General features: G+C 49.7%; 1 protein-coding gene across 5 annotated transcripts in view; it reads left to right on the top strand.

The window, feature by feature from the left end:
- Alkbh3 (alkB homolog 3, alpha-ketoglutarate dependent dioxygenase) overlaps positions 1 to 18,807 on the top strand; it is a 70,067-nt gene that overhangs the window by 31,969 nt on the left and 19,291 nt on the right. For 2 of the 5 annotated variants that reach the window (XM_005330040.5, XM_040284474.2), the window contains exons 9-10: positions 1,008 to 1,106; positions 1,838 to 2,209. The exons of 2 other annotated variants lie outside the window; for them this stretch is intronic. In XM_005330040.5, the coding sequence (XP_005330097.2) occupies positions 1,008 to 1,106; positions 1,838 to 1,915 (177 nt within the window). In that variant the 3' untranslated portion in view covers positions 1,916 to 2,209. Of the gene's footprint in view, positions 1 to 1,007; positions 1,107 to 1,837; positions 2,210 to 15,708; positions 15,812 to 18,807 lie in introns of those variants that run through there. One more of the 5 variants, XR_005733535.2, reaches the window with a different exon arrangement.

Raw genomic sequence — 18,807 nt, 5'->3', positions numbered from 1 at the left:
TTTATGCAAGTTCATTATTGTTTTGATTTTGATTTTCCTAGGGGAAATCATTGTAAACAGTTAAGTTCTCAGATGCACTCCTACAGTAATAAACATAAACATGCTATAGCACTGAAAAGAATCCCACAGTTACCCAAGTGTAACCCGAATGAAGCCGATGAATGGATGGCTCTGGACATGCTCTTGATGCTGCAAGCGAAGAAGTTGTTTAATGCACTCCTCTGTCAGCTGTGGAGGAGGAGGGACACCACCTGCTGATTGCTTTGCAGGCTGTGCAGTGAAGCCTCATGACTGTGTTGGACATAAATTGATTTTGGCCTCTCCAAGAGGAGGAAGGGGAAGTGTACTTTGAAGGCATTTGTGCCCGAAATATTCAGGAATTGCGATCTATTCTCAAAGGCTCAAGCAGCCAGGCTTCATGCGGTCAAGGCAGATCTCTCTTCTTGGAGAAAATTTTGCAGTTGTCTGTTTTCAAAAGAGGAATGTATCTCCACAACAGCAGAGTACAGTGATGTGAGAAGGGCCGTGGTGACTCTAACATAGGTACCGATTAATGAATTATCATAAATCAGAAAAAGGTGAAGTAGAACTCAGCACAACAAGTCTTGATTAAGAAGCCATTTTCACCACACAGTGTTGAAATGTAGAGCACTACTGAAGGCAGAGACAAGGAATTCTTGTATAAGTGACGTTAATTTCCTCCCAAGCCAGAGTGGCTTTTCTGCGTTTTGGGTGGTGATGGTCATGGAGCTGGCTTTCACACCATACTTACTGTGAGCTGTTTCTAAGAGGTTTACAGTGTCAGCTGAGGCTCACAGAAGCCCTATGTCAACATCCTCATTTTACAAATGACGAAATCAAGGTACAGAGAGGTGAAATAACTTGCCCAGGGACAAACAGCTTGCCCTACAGTCTGGCTGAGAAGTAGTGGTTTCCATCTCTGATTGCTGTCTAGTGCCTCTTACTCACTAAGAAAAACATTCAGCACAGTGAATGCTGTTTTTTAGGATGAGAATGGAGACTACACGTATGTGGAGAGAGTAAAGATTCCCTTGGATCACGGGACCTTGTTAATCATGGAAGGAGCTACCCAGGCTGATTGGCAGGTGAGGACATGCCAACACTACGGATCCCCCTCCTAGAGGCAGTTTCTTAATTCCCAAGTAAGCATGTGGTGAAAAGCAAATTGCTTTTACAATGAGCAGAGGAAATAAGTTGGCCTCATTTTCAAGGAGTTTTAATACTACTGCCATCAAAGTGGACCTCTGCAGATTTAGTGTCCAGTAGGGCTCTCTTTGACCAGGGCAGAGATCTGTGTCTCTGCTGCCCACTGTAGTGGCCATTAGCCACATGTGACTGTTGACCACTTAAATGATTAGGGTGCTAAACAACTGAATTTTTAAATTAATTTAAATTTAAATAATGCCACTATGTTGGACTGTACAGTTCCACAGCTTAGCCACTACTTTCATGTCAGGTCATTTTTAAGGTGTGCATATTATTGTATGAACACTTAGCATGAGAGTGAAGTCTCATACCTCTCTCTGGCCTTATCCATTTATGTTTTTCTTTTGTGATTTGGAAAAACGGCCGGAGTCTGAGAGAAAGAACAACAGTTAGAAGAGATCCTGCTGTAAGGGTGCTGGCATAGTGCGTGGGGTCGGAGACAGATTTGTTTCAGATGGAAAATGTTTTCCACAAACTTTAAAGGGCTTAACACTGTTCTTTGAGACAGGGATAAAATGGAAATATTTCTATATCATCACAAACAAGTTGTAAATCCCTTCGAACTAAAACTGTGTATGTATTTCAGACAGTTATTTACATTTCCATTTAGCATCGAGTGCCCAAGGAATACCACTCCAGAGAACTCAGAGTCAACCTGACCTTTCGGACAGTTTATCCACACCCTTGAGGGTGCTCCTTGGTGATGGAGGTCCTGGCTAGAGGAGCCTCAGTGAGTCCAGCCACGCCAACGCTGAGCAGCCCTTCCTCCGGAAGAAGCTTGAGAGGCTACTCCAGCTGGTCTCATGATGTGGCTGTTTGGAAGATGGTGGCATTGCTTCCCAGCTTGGAGTCCTATTAAATGAGAGCCACCAGCAGTTCATGTTGGTAATATGTCTGCTGTGGGAACGGTTATTCCAAAGCACATCTCAAAATTGCACATTATTTTTAGGCAAATTAAAACTGCTATGGCTGTGCTCACGGATGATTTGGTCCAGAAGCTGCTTTTCTTCTGCCCTCCCCCTGTAATTTGAAGAAATACAAATGGCCTTGTGCCTCTGGGGAGAATCTGCACGTGTTTATTCCTAAAGACATTTGCGAAGTGGAGATACAAATGTACGTCAGTAACTCTGGAGCCTTCCGTAGGCAGACAGCTGCTGAAACCCAAACAGAGGTGGCTTCACGGGGCTTTGTTGAAGTCTGTCTTGGCTCCCTAACATCTCAGCTTGTGTGTTATTGCAGTGGAAAGCTGTGTTTTCAGGGGACACTGTGTTTGACTGAGCCTCGTGGCCTATCAGTCTTCCCAGACCCATTTAGACAGATTCCAGGCCTCCGCACAGAGTGAAGGCAGTGCAGCCAGGCACCAGACTACCTGTAAGACCAGAGGAAACTGTCTCCTTAAGGGAAGGAGTGACTGAGCATGTCGTGAGAAGTAGCAGGCTGAAATTTGGCTGGAGAGAACAAATAGTGACAGCTGTTCCACATAGATTAGCTTCCCCTAGAGAATTACTTGAATCATTTAAACCCAAGCCAGATCGAACAGGGAGCAGTCCTGCAGGGAATAGACTCAATTACCTCATGGTTCTTTTCACCTTAGATTTCAGTAGTCCCATGACTGTGACTCAGTGTTCCCTTACACCCAAGTTCCCCAGGTTCAAGGGTTAGTCTGTGATGTCACCAGGGTTCCCAAAACAGAACAGAGTGACTGCCCCTTTTTGCATCATAAAAGCACGTGTCTCCTTGATCTCTGGCCCTAGGATCAGTGTGCCACATTAACTCCAAACAAGATGTGGAGCTGAGAGAAAGACAGTCAGTTTAAATGGATGAAAATAGGGCAGGGGAGTCATGTTTCTCTGTCTGCCTGTGGGAAAATTCACAGCGTCTTCTTGCTTCTTGTCCTCTTTCCTGCTGTAAGATCAGTGATCCTGTGATCATGGTGAGGTGCCAGAATGGGCATGCTCTTACCCAGAGCTCGGGTGTGACTCCATGCCTGGCTGGGCTCTGCTCTCCACGGGCTCTCTAGCTCCTTGCCCTGGAGTATGTTTTTTGATTTTTTTTTAATGTGTATAGCTCCTTTTTGTAAGAAATACTAAGTGCTTCACACAATTGAACATCGTACTGTGCCTTCCTGGGAGGAAGGTACAAATCACTGTAAACATAAAATAAACCCTCTATTTAATTCCTAGCTGTTCTCCTATTAAACCCAACAAAACTGCCTGGGGTGGTACAGCCAGTTTTGGTTATGAGTTTGATTCGTGACACTGGGAAATTCTTCTCCTATTCTTTACAAATGAAAGAACTGGCAGATGGTTCCAAGCTTCTATCATCCCCCCTCCTAATGTAGGGTCGCTGTGTCCTCTTGCATGGGCTCTGCATTTGATCCCTTCACTTACCCATGTCTGTCAGGGAGACAGATTCCCCTCTCTGGCAGAAGTGCTGGGCTACCACCTGTTTTCTCCATTAGCAGCACATCTTACCTTTGGTTTCTTGCTGTCACTATAGACTAAATGTGCCATGACTACCATTAATTTCCACCCCTGAGATAGCATCTCTTCTGTAATGTCAAATTAGTTTTTGCTATAGAATAAAACTGCCAAGTTTAGGAATGGACAGGAATCCCAGACCCTGACAAAGGACAGCCCTACTCAGTGATGCACCAACCTGTTGCAGTGTTTCACTGATAGATCTCATGCCATAACTCGCGTCAAGCTAATTTTGCTAATGTTACACATAAAGCAGAGGAAGCAAGTATGACAGCCATAGCATGAAAAAAAACAGGTTTCGGAGGTGTTTTTAGGCCCCACCCCCACCCTCTTAGCACCAGCAGCCTGTAGGCACTGCCCTAGGAGATTTGATACATAATCCCTGATCCTCCCCCTACCGCTGCAAGAGAGGTACCATTCCCCTTGTAGACATGAGGGAACGCAAAGTTAGTCTAACAGAACTTTCTGTTAACCTGTATGCTGTGTGCTCTGCCTTACTGGATTGAGGCAGAACAGTCAACAAGCATCCCTAAGAGCCTTATTCTAGCAGAGATGGCCACAACCAACCAAAGGCCATGTATTTGTTCCCTGTTTGTTTATTTATTTATTTGGCATAGATGAGCCTTTAATTTATTCATTTGTTTATATGCGGTGCTGAGAATTGAACCCAGTGCCTCACATGTGCTAGGCCAGCACTCTACCACTGAGCCACAACCCCAGCCCCTGCATCTTATCTCTTCTTAATCAATATTAGCATCTCTGAGTCAGAAACTGTGCCTCTAGGGCTGGGGCTGGGGCCGAATGGTAGCGTACTTGCCTGGCATGTGTAAGGCACTGGGTTTGATTCTCAGCATCTCATAAAAATAAATAAAATAAAGGTCTATCAACAACTAAAAAATATTTTAAAAAAAGAAAAATAAAAAGAAACTGTGCTTCTAATACTGGACCAGCAATTGGCCATTTAACAGAAGCTCTTTGATGGGGGGACAGAATCCAATTGCTGGATTTAGATAAATGCTTACTAATCTTCCTGACCATACCAAGCTTGAAACTTCCCAGGCAGGTGAAGTTTTCCTCTTTGATCCCTTCTTCCCTCATTCTCTGTGTGTACCTTTAGGGACCCTGCACCGATGCCTAAGCTCAGTGTGAGGCTTCTTTACAATATTTACCAACATCACCCTCCTAGGCAGCAGACAGCGCAAAGAAACTGGTCAGGCTCCACACTAGGAATGTCTTATTGCCTCCTGTGACACTTAGCAACAGATTGTGTCCTCAGTAGAGAAATCAGGTTCTGCTTTGATCCATGTTGACAAAACCTCTAACTTACTTGGTGATTCCTAATAAGTTTAGGTCACAGCTCATGGGAACCTGCAGTTTCCTTGGGGCACTAGCTCCCGACTGCCTCCCTGGCTGCCGGGCCCCTGCCCTTGTGACAGCAGTTCTGGCTGAACCTGGTCAGGAACTGGCACTACCTTCTGGGCAAGCCATGGCAGAGGGAGTTAAGTAGGCCCTGCCATGAACAGAATGCTCCCACTGGAGGGTTTCAGAGAAATCCCTGACAAATGATGAGTTCCTGCCCTGCTGGGAATATTTCTTCCTTGAGTTCTGGCAGCTTTTTCTTGGCTGCAGAATATCTAAGACCCACTTTGCCTTTTCTGGTCATAAACACTTGTAGTGTTGAATCTGAAGTCTTGATTACTTTATTTTTCTTAACGGTGCCTTTGAAAAATCTGAATGTTTCCATAGTGATGCATTCTGTTTAAATCTTAACTTATACATGATTCCACCCACACTTTCCCCTCCTAGGGACTAGTTTTACTGCCCCTTTCCCTCTGCCTCCCGTTTTCTTCTTGGAAGAAGCCCCCAAGTGAGACCCCTGTCAAATTTGTGCTGCTGGAATCCATTCTTAGATATGATTCTTGCGTCTGGGGGTCAATAAGGAAATGACTTTAATGTTTATTTATTGGAGTGGAGCACAGACAAATGGTGCTTCTTCCAGCTGGTTTAGTAGTCACACACCTGGGTGTTATAAAAGCTGTCCCCAGCCTGAAAGGAGAGCCCATGTCAGGTTGGGCTATTTGTTAGTGTAAACGCTGGGGGCAGGCCAGTGGCAGAGAACAGGCAGGGGTAAAGGAGGCAGTCCTTTTGTAGTGGCACTACTGAAAAGAGTTTTGTCAAATGAGCCCACACAGCTGTCAGAGGTTTGTATTTATGACATCATTGTGAGGATGATTTCAATGCTGTCACTCCCCCTCCTGGGAATTATGATGTCACACTCAGCACAGGGACAGTCCCTATTCTCACATGGCCTTCAGTAGTATGGATGTGTCATTGCTTAGGCAGGACCCTGGCTGGGACAACATTGACCTGTCTCTGGTCCCAAATTCTGGTGTCTATAGGGAATGGGAGGTGAAGAGAGGTCTGGAAAAGTAGCCCTGCTATGGGGCCTGCATCCTAACTCAGGTTATCCCCAGTACCAATTTCAAGAGCTGTTTGTCTTTATAAACTCATGAGGAAATAAAGCACCCAGAGGATTTGTTGGATCCTGGGATCTCATATCTGCAGTGGGCTGCGTGAGCCCTGAGCAGTCTGGCTCAACACTGGTGGGGCCTGGGGCCTCCTGCCCACCCCCCCACCGACAGCCAGCAGCAGGGCTGTAGAGGTGGCCAGCACAGAGCAGCCTAGGGCTGAAGGGCTGTGCTTTTTCGGTCCCTCACGGGAAGCAGCCTCAGAGACTCACTGGCCCCAGCAGGAGGAAGTGGGGGGCTGTGCCAGTGCTGGTGGGCCACATGACTGAGGTGCAATTAGCCGCCCACTGCAGGAAGGGTGTGGGCGAGCACGCAGCCTGCTGCCTGCTGCTAGGCGCTGAGGATCCCCAGCCCGCGGTCCCTGAAGCCCAAGCACAGCCCAGCAGCCTGAGGCTGTATCTTGGCCAAATCGTTCCTGCGGATTGGTGGAAGGCTGCCTGGCCCTTCTAAGAGGCTGCAGCAGGAAGGCACGTCCCAGCCCCTCCCACCCCAGGAGATTGACCCTATGCTCTAATGACCCAGACAGCAGCCTTCCTGGCTTCCCCATCTCGTACTGGAACAGTGCGGTAGGATGGTGCAGGAAGGGAATCCACCCCCTCCAAAAGTGATTCTGGGTCCAGGGCTATACCCTCTCTGCATAAGGGAAGTTTGGGTATTGGCTGGAAGAAGGATGTCCTGGGCTTGCCAGACTATCCCAGGGGTATTCAGACTGCAAAGACCACCCAGGCAGGACTCAGGAAAAGAGCAGAACCCACAGAAGCCTTATGCCCTTTCCTGTGAACACTATATCAAGGGATTGGCCACCAGTTTCTTCCCAGCACTCCCTCTCTCCGACCTTTATCCTTTTTCCCTCTTCACCTGGAGTAAGAGGGAGGTGGGAATAGCTAGCCTAGAGGTGAAAACCCTGGAGGGGGAGTCTGAATGTAGTTCTCTCACCACCCTCCCAGTCCGTTCAGCTTTGATGTAGGATGAGGTGGGCCAGTTTGACTCCCCAAAGCCAGTGAGGGTGCATGTTAGGAAGTGTATACCCATTGAACAGATGAGAATACAGAAGAGTTACCTAGGCAACATCCAGAAAATGAGGCAGCACAGGATAAAGGCCTCTGTCAAGTGTTTCTGCCATGTTCTCAATGCCACTCTGGGAGACCTGGTACAAAGAGGAAACATGGGAGGCAATCCCAGAAGGCCGCAGTGCCTATGGTGCAGCCCTCCAAGAAGTCCTATTGATAGTCTTGCCTACCCTCAGCCAGATGGCTGGCAACATGCCAGGGATCCCTGCCACAGCTTGAGGTAGCAGCATCCTGCTTTATGTGGTGCAAGCTGCACCAAATGGTGAGGGGCATTAGCTGGATGACGTCAGGCAAGACCAGTTCACCTGGGCAAGTGGGAATAAGCCTCGTCTTCCAATCAGTGCTGCTTGCAGATGTAGGATTGGGGGCTGTGATACCCTCACCACTACTCCCAGCCTCCATATAGGTCAGAAGCCAGAGGGAGCTTCAGCCTGAGTCAGCTTGGACCAGCCAGTCAGCTTCAAGCCTCAGTTTCCTCAGCCATGAGATGAGAGCAGCTTCCCCTTGAGGGTCTGGCGAGGATTGCTATCACGCATGTCACGTGCCTGACAGTAACATGCTTAGTAATATAATTCTTTTAAGTGCAGCACTGCCCATGCCCTGCTCACCCCAAGCTCAACCCTTGTGCTGGGTGGACAGTCCCTCATGGCTGATGGATGGCCCTGCAACGCTGCCTTGTACTTGGCAGGCTCCCCTGGTGCATGTGCCTCTGTTGCAGTCAGCAAGGTTGGGGGCGGGGCAGAGGCTCTCAGGAGGACGGCCAAAATGAAAATGGTGCCCAAGTGGGGCTGATCCTATTAAGATACAGATGCACTTAACCTCGCCTCGGAAGTTCTTTAGATCCAACCGAAGAGCGCTCCCAGATGCCAAAGTGGTCTCGCACTGATGCTCAGCTTGCTCTTGGCAGGCCGGCCACATGCTCCCCTCAGGTAATTGGTCTCCTAATGCACCATCCCTGGCTGGATTCCAGAATTCCACTGCCTCCTCCCCTTGAGGTCAGTTCTTGACGTCTCCCAGCCCAGCAAGCAGGTCACCAACCAAACAGACTCAGATGCACTCCCACCAGCTGGTCAGTGACTTTTTCTTTTTTTTTTTTTTTTTGTGCTTGGGACCATTTCTAACTGTACAGAACGCCTTGGCCTGGAAGATTAAATAAGATTGCCTGTCTGGAATGCTGTTCAAGACCAGGGCTTTTATGTCCAGAGATTGTGTTAGATGTGGTGGGGGAGATATAAAAGGAAGACACAATCCCTTCCATTGCAGATAGCAGTAAACCAATGGGGCTTTCATTTTCTTTTGCAAAATTAGTTTTTTCTCCTTACACAAAAGGATTGTGTGTTCTTTGCAAAAAGTTAAAAAGATAAAATGAAAAATTGTAATTTCATAAGCCAGAAATGACAAGTTTTCACAGTTTGCAGTATTTTATCCTACACATTTGTGTACTTTAAAAAGTTACATCACAATTTATAGTCTTGTAACCTTTCTCTTCTTATGTAGGTTGGCAGATGACATTATTTTAAACATCACTTTGAGAGGCTGCATAATGTTGTATCTAGTAGTAGTATTATTTAACCAGTATTGAGATTGTAGTGATGTTGGTTGTTTTTACTATTAGTGACCATTTTGTTTGGAAATTATGAGAGTGGACCATGAGAGGCAGATAGACGCACAACTCAAAGTTCACACCCTGGCCTCATTTGGACCTCAATTCAAACAATGAGAACAGGTGACACTCTACAAAGCTGAAATATGTGTCAGGCACTGGTATGAAGTGCTTTCTGTGTACTAACACCTGATTTACTAATCCTCAGGCTGAGGACAAGCTGCTGCTTTATCCCTACTTTATCTTTAACTGAGGAAACTGAGGCATGGCCTAGCAGAATGGACACGTAGAGCTGTCCTTTAACAAAAACTCTGAGTACATCTGAGACTGCTTCTCACAACCCAAAAGTGGGCTTTCTGCCTAATCCCACAGGCTGTGCATACTTGAAGGCTTTGGGTGCATAATACTAATGGCTTTCCAGAAAGGGCACTCACTTATTGCCCTACATCAATGTTGGAGCACATCCGAGAAACTGCCACGTTCTTTGACACTCCCTGCTGCGTGGAGAACCTGCCCTGGGCCTGACCCAGAGCGAGGAGAACTCAGTCCATTGCAGCCCACATTCCATTGTCATTATGTTTTGTATCGTTTGTTGAAAAAAATCAAGACACAGTTGAAGATGGACAGTAACAAATTTGAAAGGACGGTTTGTGACAGTGCAGCAGGAGTCACAGCAGAACATGAAAGCTCTGTGGGGTGGCCAGGGAAGGCTTCGTGGAGGAAGAGGCACGTGGAGAATGGGGAGGAGGATCCTGCACAGTGGTGGCTGTAACGCTCATGAGCAGGGAGGGGCGCCACATGGCCTGCTTTTGGGGCTTATGTGGGAAGAGATGGTGGAAGGAGGGTGGGCTGGATCAGGCCAGAGAACCTGCTTGGGCAGGGGGCTTCGCAGCGGGAGCCAGTGAGGGCTTGTGGTGAATTTTAGAAAAATGGATGTATCGGGTGGAGGGAGGGTGGGAGACTGGAGGTAGGAAGACCTGAGGAGACTGTGCTCTGTGGCCTGGTGGGCCCCTCTGGGAATGGTGAGGACAAAGATGCTGGGTCTCCTTGTGCTGGTAACATCCCTTCTTCCCATGAATTCCAAAGAGAGAAAAACATGGGACTTGGCTGCAAGGGCAGAACATCAGTGTGACCAGTGGTACAGCTGGGCGGGAGGCCATGGCTTACACAGGGCCAGTCAGGCCTCTTGGTCCTCCCTCACCAAGACTGGCCCACCAGCTGCCAGATCGCTGCTGCCCACTGAGTCTGCCCGTGGGGACTGGAGGAGCTGTCCTTCTAGAAGGTGGACACTGGCCCTGCCCGGGCACCCTTCCCCTCATGGTGGTCACAGGAGCTGAGCAGCATACACGTTTCTGTGGGCAGGTGGGTCTGAAAGGGGGCAGGACAGGGCCAGATTTCACGTACCCAACACAGTCCTTCTCCCCAGCTCCCCATCAGATAAATCATTCCCTTTCTCTTGGGAAAGAGAGGAAGGGAGGCTGGGGGAAGGATGGGGATTGCCTTTCCAACTCTCTTCCTCCTGGGACTGGAATGCGCCTTTCCTCATTGCCACATAAGGTAGGACCCATACCCCACGCCGCACAGTGCTCCCAGGTCTAAGTCAAGATGCTTCCCAGGAAAGGCTGCCAGGCAGAAGGTGACAGCCTTCTCCTGTGGTGTAAATTTTGGTGCCCGATAAACCTGGTTCTAGTTCCAACTCCTCCACTTACTGCCACATAGACTTTGGCAAATTTCCTAGCTCGAGTTTCCCCACCTATAAAACAGGGTTATTGCAAGAATTGAGTGAGAAGCGAGCATTTGCTGTAGTCCCTGTGGCTGTTCTTAGGGCAATGTGTGGAAAGACCCTGTCCTGGGGACCAGGTGAGGTGGGCTCGTTGGGATCTGCTTGTGGGCAGATCTTACTACTTACTTCTGTGACAAGAGCTGGGGGAGTAGGGCCCAGTCTAGCAATGAATGGGATGAATCTGCAGGGGGGGGGCATTGTGGGGACCAGTGGGAGGGAGGGTAGAGGAACCTGAATCTGGGGTATTCTCACAGGGAGGGGGTGGGAGGAGGAAAAGCAGTGACAAAGGCAGGAAAGGAACAGCTCTGAGAGGAAGGAGAGCCAAAGAACGTTCTGTCACAGCAGCTCAACACAGTGCTGGCCTCCCACCCCGCCCCGCAGAACCTCCTTATGCTAGACTCTCCTCACTCCAGCCAGGGACAACGTGGGTAACAGCTGGCAAGGGAGGTAGTGTCTTGAGGGTAAAAGACAGCAAGAAATCAGGCCTGTGTCCTGGCCACAGGAAACCTGGGACCTCTGTCTTTGGGCAAAACCTTTTCCTGACCTTGGCCTCAGTTTCCCCTCACATAAAACACAGGGCTTGCGTGTGTCTGGATGAACATGCCTGCTCACCATGATAATCACCCAGTAGAAGTCCCCATCCCCTGTTGTTCAGGCCTCCCTCTTCTGAAGAGCTGGGAGTGTGCGTTCCCATAGCCACTCACATGTTAATAGGAAAATACTACAGGGCTTGACCAATTTAATGTCTCGTTGTTTTTAGCTTTTTTAAACTGTAACCCTTGAATGTAAGAGAATAAAAAAGTTTTCACTCATGTGAACGCACAACTGAATCCAAAGCTTCAAGATACAGTATAAGGTGTTGCCTCAGATATTCTGTATTCTCTTATATATGGTTTTTTAAATGCTGGTCATGGTCCCTGAGCTGTTGTGAGGTCGGTTGCTGAGCCACACCCCCAGGTCTGGAAGCAGCTTCCTGGATCATCTACAGGCTGCTTCCTGCTCTGGAAGCGTGTAGTTTTCTCCCATTTCCTGCCGTCTCAAGATTCCACCACCCGCCTTTCCCCAGCCGAGTCTCGTCTCTTCTTGGCTGGGTCTTCAGGCCATGGTTTCCAATCTCAGATGCTGGGACTGTGGGCTGAGGTGACTGGAGGTGCGCTGCTCAGAGAGCCCACCCTCCTGAGTTCATGGCTGAGGTCCCCAAGGTCATGCACTGCCTAGCTGTGTGTCTCAAGTGCCGGGGCCTCTGGGAGTGGGGCCCCCAGGCCTTTTCCTGGCATCTCTGTGTGAAAAGGGGGAGTGGGATTGGATGTCATCATTCCCCTCCCCACCTGCTCCAAGACTACTGATTGGACCGGAGGACATTCATCTAGCTGGAAGAGCTGTGGGGAAGTAGACCCTGTTGCTACTTAGAATTCTAGACCCTTCCCCAGTCCTGGCTAGCTCCTTCTTCACCAGTGCTCCCCCTGAATCGCTCCCTGGGAAGGTCCAGGACTCACCATGTGGGAGGTGCAGATGGAGGTGCAGATGTCTGTCTTCAAATCCCAACACCAGCTCTGTCTTGCTGTGTGGTCTTGTGAGTACTCCCTCCATCTCTGAGCTCATCTCCTCAACAAAAGCTTGAAGACAGCAATACTTGTCTCAGAGGATAAACCTAAGGGTGAGATGCATTAATGCTGGGCATGAGGTAGATGCTCCAAAAACTCATTCCTTTATCTCCCATCTCTGCGTGTCCCTTTAAGGGATTGGCTGGGGAAATGGCAGCTACTGCTGCTGTAAAGTCAGAATGGGGAATTGCCCTCCATGGTGGGGCAGCATTAGGGAGAGGCTGTCCTGAGCCTGGTGCCTTAGGCATAGCCCCTCCCCACCCCACCACCCTAAAAGTGCAGGGAGGCCAGGCACAGCAGACACCGCTGGTGTCTGGAGGCGAACATGGCCAGGACCGGAGCAGAAGGGACTTCTTAGGGTTGCCAGAGGTCAAGTAGCTATTTACAAGACTGACTCTGCATCCTGCCCCAAAGCCAGATTTAGAACATAACAGGACATCATTTTGACCCTAATTCTGTTTTTGAGGAGGGGTACCAAGGATTGAACTCAGGGGTACTCAACCAGTGAGCCATATCCCCAACCCTTCTTTGTGTTTTATTTAGAGACAGGGTCTCTCTAAGTTGCTTAGAGCCTCGCTGTTGCTGAGGCCAGCTTTGAACTCACAATCCTCCTGTCTCAGCCTCCAGAGCCCCTGGAATTATAGGCATATGCCATCACCCAGCTTGACCCTAATTGTTGTCAATTACAATGTCTACTCTCCTAAAAGAACTAAGGTTTACTCCAATATCGTCTCATTAATCACCTAATTTGATCCTCATAAGTTTCCCTCCACCCCCAGAGAAGATGGGGAAGGCATGAGACTTCTGCAATCCCAGGATAATGAGAAGAACATTCTAGTAAACATCAGAACCAAGGCATCCAAACAGGCAGTGTTGAGCTGCTGTTTGCTGCTGCTTGTGTTGTTAGCCATCACCAAGGCCACAGAAGTGTTCTGCAGCGTCTCTAGCTCTTTCTCTTTGGTTCCCCCACCCCCACCCTAGTGGTAAATTCTGGAAAGGTGGATTTGCACTGGGCTCAGGGTTGAGGGATGTGGACACATCTGTCATGAGGACTGCTGTTCCAGGGTAGAACACCTTGGAAGATAGTTCTTTGTGGGCTTCTGACTCAGTAGCCACAGCTGAAATCACATCAGCTCTTGGCAGGTGCACATCTGTGGCTCTGAGAGCCCAGGTGACTTGTCCAAGGCCACACAGCAGTGAAAGTCAAAAGACTAGGAGAGCTTACAAGGCTGCGCAGTGCAGCAGGGACTGGAACTGCCTGGGAAAACCTGTGACCCTCTCTCCTCTGTTACTGGCTCCAGCTGCCCTCTGCTCTGTTTTGCTGATAACCAGAAAAATGTCTTTCCAAGGCAGAGACTGATGGACAGACTCCCTCCATTCCTCCTCCCTCCCTCCCTCCCTCCTCTCCTTTCCTTTCCTTTTCCTTTCTTCCTCCCTCCCTTCTTTCCTTTCTTCCTTCCACTAGTCTCACTGTGTTATCCAGGCTGGTCCCCAACTTCTGGCCTTGAGTAATCCTCCTGCCTCAGCCTCCTGTGTAGAGACTTGCACTTTCACTTTGGAACATAAGAAAGTTGCTAGGGTTTGCCAGACACAGTGGCACATGCCAGTAATCCCAGCAGCTCCAGAGGCTGAGACAAGAGGATCATGAGTTCAAAGCCAGCCTCAGAAACCAAGAGGCTTAGCTAAGCAACTCAGTGAGACCCTGTCTCTAAATAAAATACAAAAAAAAAAAAAAAAAAAAAGGAGGGGGGAACTAGGGATGTAGCTCAGTGGTTGAGTGCCTCTGAGTTCACTCTCCAGTACCAAAAAAAAAAAAAAAAAAAAGAGAGAGAGAGAGAGAGAGAAATAAAATTACTAGGGTTTACTGTGAAATATCTGGTCCTGGCTTGTAGCTTAATTAAAGCAGAGAAATTCCTCAGGTCTGGAGGTTGCAAGCCATGCTTCATGCTAACTAGCCAGGTGAAGTCCCTGGACTTGCATTTTCCTGTCCACATGAGGATAGTGTCAGATGGACCTTCCAGAGAACCAGGAGGCAGTGAGGTTTGGAATAAAATCCAGGACTAGTCTTTAACCTGATTCTGCCCCACCTTGCTGCTTGCTATGTGACCTCCCCCTAGTCCCTCACCTCTCTGGGCTTCTCTGTCTTCATCTCAAAAGACAGCAAAGATAGACTTGCTCGCTAAGATCACCAGTTGTACAAGATTTTGTCCTCAGTTACGGTGATGCTGAGACTGGTGGTCCCAGAAGGGGATGCTCATGCCTCCAAGAAAGGCTGTGGGAAGACTGCACCATGGGCGCTGGGCTTCCCATGCTGTAGCCGCTGACCCTGGGGCAGAACTTATGCCTTTGGAAGCAGACCCTTGGCAGAGAAGTGAGCTTCCATGACTCTCATGAGCACAGCCGGGCCTGCAGGCTGGGCAGGATTCTCAGGAGGTTTCCCTGGGCTCGGCTCCCTCTGAATCCCCAAGAATGTCCCTGCCCCACCCCCAGCATGGTGTTCCCTGGGAATCATCCTGGGACAGGGAGGTACCGGGATGCCTCCGTCAGTGGGAGCAGTGCTGCCATGCCAGCTCCACAGTCTGCCCACCAGCACCTGGTGTCCCCCTGCACCATGGACACCAGATGAGGCGGTGAGCTCATCGCAGCATGAATGGCCACCAGGGTGGAGGTGTTAGAGGCTGGGGGCTTGACTTGGGAGGTGTCTCTGGGGGTCTTCCTGGCTCTGCTCCTCTCTGCCTCTCTGTGCCTCTTGGACCCGCTTCCTCTGTCCCTGCCCCTCTCCCTCTCCTCTTTTTCCTGCTCGTGCACAGACACCCCCTCTTGGAGCTTGCTGGGGATTGTCATGGCAACCCTCCAGGAAAATTATCAAAACACTTTTTATGCTCACAATTGTACCAGACGAAGTGCTAATTCTGAGTGAGGCAGGAGCAGTTGGTAGGATGCTGAAGTCACAGGCTTTGTGCCAAGGGCCCACTGGGGGGTGGGGTGGCACCAGCAGGAACTGAGGGTAGGCCTGGAGGCAGGACACTCAGTAAAGGCCCTGTCACTTATTACCAGAGATTGTTTATTGCTGTCCCTTTTCCACCCCTTGTGCCACATTTACATTTATGTTACACTTGACACATTGGCTGGACCCAAAACACCCAAAGTGCAGATCCACCCAAACAGCACCATCTGGAAAAACTATCCCTGCATTGAATACGTGGAGCTCTGAGACTCACTCTAGGGAGACTTCTGAGTGAGGAGGGTGGGAGTCCCCAACTGATCAAGGCTTCTGACTAGCAGGGGGTCTGGGCCAAGACAGCAGAGGAGCAGGACAGCCACCGTCCAGCCTTCTCACCCACCCCCAGTGGAGAGCAGAGGAGGCCTGTGAGCCGAGACTCTCCTACCTCATCTCTGTCCCTTGACTCCAGGGCTCTCCCAGGACGTACTCTACTCCTCTGCTGCCGTTCTGACCCAAGCCCGGGATACCAAAGCCTCCTTGGAAACAGAGCCTTGCTAATAACTGAAGAACTGGTAGGTGCTTTTTTTAAACCCCATTTCTGCCCAAAAGCCAAAGTGTGGGCAGGGATGGTGGAGGAGGTAGCGGCCCAGGCCCCTCCTGGTCTGCTGCTGTCTTCTACCCCATCTGCTCCCACAGCCCCTCTGTGGAGGCAGTCCTTCCCCCACAGTTACAGCCCGGGCTGCTTGCCACTCTCTGGCCCAAAGGGAAGCATCTACTTCCTGCAAATGGGTCTCCTCATTCCCTGCCTGAGAATTCTAGAATGTCAGAGCTAGTGAATCCAAGTCTGACCTTCCCACTTTACAGATGGGGGAACTGTAGCTAGACATGGGAAGCTACTGGTTCAAAGCCAGAGTGTGTGGTGGTAGAGCTGAAATATGGCGCCACGGTGCCTGGCTTTGAGTCCAGTCCTGTCCCTGTTGAATCAAAGACAGCAGGACAGGCTGGTACAAGTAGTGAGCATGTTCCGAGTCAGGCTGGCCTGGCTTTGTATCTCAGCTTTAGCCCTTAGCACTTAGGGCAACCCTGGCAAGCTACCAAGCACCCTGAGTCCTCATCTGTAAAATGGAGTAAGGCTAGGATTCCCCCCTAGGAACTCACTGAGGATGATTTAGTCAAAAAGCACAATTGGCACAGTGCCAGGAACATAGTAGGTGTTCAGCAGCTGATGTTTCTGCAGCCCTGCTGAGAAAAGGGAACATCTTGCATCCCTTTTAATGGCTATCCCGTATTCCAGGGTGAGCAGAGGTGGCAACAGTGCCACAAATGGACACTGACCTCTTCCTGAGTTTCCAGCCTCTGTAGACTCAGCTGGGCCCAGAGACTGACAAGATCCAATATCTGGGCCGCTCAGATCCCCAAATCTTCCCACCCTCCTTGCCCTCTGCACACTACAGAGCAGAAGGCTTTGGCTCTTGGCCTTTGAGAAAGGATTGACTGCGGAGGAGGGGACACCCCCTGAGGCCCCCCGGGGTCACCCATGGGAACCATCACTAACTCTGCCTGGAGGTCCTCCCCTGGAGACATGACCTGGAGCCCACTGTGGCTCTGGCCAGTTCCTCTTTTAAGTTGTGAGTCAGAGGGAGGTGTAAGGCACCAAAACCCCCGGATGCCCTCTGGAGCAGGAATGTCTTGGAGCTTTTCCCTGACATCTGCTTGACCACGCTGGGGGCCAGGAAGGTTTGGGCATGAGATCATGACGCAAAAGGAACTTTTATTTCATGCTGCAGACAGGCTGGGCGTGAGGCAAGGTGCTTTCCATACTGTAGCCATTGACCTCAGGGGCAGCATTTATGCTTTCTAGGGGTGACGTGAGACAGGGAGCGTAACCTGCCCAAGGTCACAGAACCAGTCTGGCAAAGGCAGGTTGAACTCTGTGTTCTCCTAACCTGTGGCCCTTGGCTGGCTCCCGCAGATAGAGGAGGGTCCAGAAGGCACACAAAGGCCAATTAGGATGGGGTCTGGCCCTGGAGACATCAGGAGGCACTTAGGGCAACCCTAAGTGGGGGAGAAGAGGACAGAGAGGGTCAGCAGTGGCAGGGGACTCTAGGCAGTGGGGGGGCTCAGGGCCCATTTCTGCCTGCTTGTTGGTTGGTTCTGCACGCTAGGCAAGCACTCTGCCACTGAGCCACACCTCCTGCCCTCATGTCCTGTCTTTGAGGGGACATTTCAGTCTCTCCCACATCTTACCCTTTTCCCTAGAGTCCCCCTAGGCCAATGACCTTCTGGCTGATTTGCCACCCTTGCTGTGGAGCTCACACTTCTTTTCCTATTTTCAACGCCCTGGGGTGGGGTGGGGGTCTAATCCAGGGGAGTGGAGAGGGTGACTTTGGGTATCCTGGTTCCCTGGCCTGGGAACTTGGAGCCTGGGATCCGTGTGCGCTATGGGGATCCTGATGGAAGGAAGCAGTGCAGCGCTCCCTGGCCTTCCGGGAGGCATGGGGCAGAGTGAGCATGGCCTCATTCCACAGGACCCATGGACTCCTCTGGGTGCCCAGCTGTGTCCTGGGTGCAGTGCCAATGTTGACAGTCCAGTGGGAAAGGGGTCAGTTCAGAAGTCAACATGAAGACCTTTTAGATAGTGATAAATATGCTAAGAGGCAAAAAGAAATGGAGTGACTGAGGGGCGGCCAGGGAAGGCTTCAGATGTTACTGGGAGACAGCCTTGGAGACCTCAGCAGACAGGCAGGCGAGTGCTTCTCCAAGGCCACATAGTAAGTTCTGGTAGAGCCAGGCTGGGACCCTCCTGCATTCCCATTCTTTTCTTTTTGATACCAGGGATTGAACCTAGGGGTAATTAACTACTGAGCCACATCCCTAGCTTTTTAAATATTTTATTTTGAGACAGGGTCTCACTAAGTTACTTAGAACCTCTCTAAGTTGCTGAGAACTTGCAATCAATCGTTCTGCCTCAGTCTCTTGTGTCGCTGAGATTACAGGTGTGCACCACTATACATGGCGTGGACTCCTGTTCTAATGATCTCCTGAAAACATCCTTCTCTAGGATTCTGTTGTATTCTCTTGGTTCTCCTACGCTGTTTTTTTGTTTTTGTTACCAGGGATTGAACTGAGAGGTGCTTAACCACTCACTGAGCCACATCCCTAGTCCTTATTATATATTTTTTAAATTTGGAGACAGTGTCTGGCTAAATTGCTGAGGCTGGCTTTGAACTTGTGATCCTTCTGCCTCAGCCTCCTGAGCCGCTGGGATTACTGGCATATACCACCACACCTGGATGCTTTTCCGAGTTCTTGACTGGCTTTCCCTCCTCCTGGCATAGACCTGTTCCAGCACCCTGTCTGAAAGATGATCTTGACCCAGTCCCCTGTGTTACATCATCTACCCCGAGTGCCTATGGCCTGCTTCACATTTCTATTTGGATATCTCAGGGATCTTTTAGGATAAAGCTAAGTATGTATAATAAGAAAGTCCCCAAATTATAACAGTTTAAAATTATTCAGTTCATTGTTCTCTCACAGTTCCAAGGGAAGCATTACAAGTAGGTAGGTA

This window comes from Ictidomys tridecemlineatus, chromosome 4 (assembly GCF_052094955.1).
Source record: "Ictidomys tridecemlineatus isolate mIctTri1 chromosome 4, mIctTri1.hap1, whole genome shotgun sequence".
In the NCBI taxonomy this organism is placed as follows: Eukaryota; Metazoa; Chordata; class Mammalia; order Rodentia; family Sciuridae; genus Ictidomys; species Ictidomys tridecemlineatus.
Note: the sequence above shows the minus strand (reverse complement) of the source record. Positions and strands in the feature narration are given on the sequence as shown.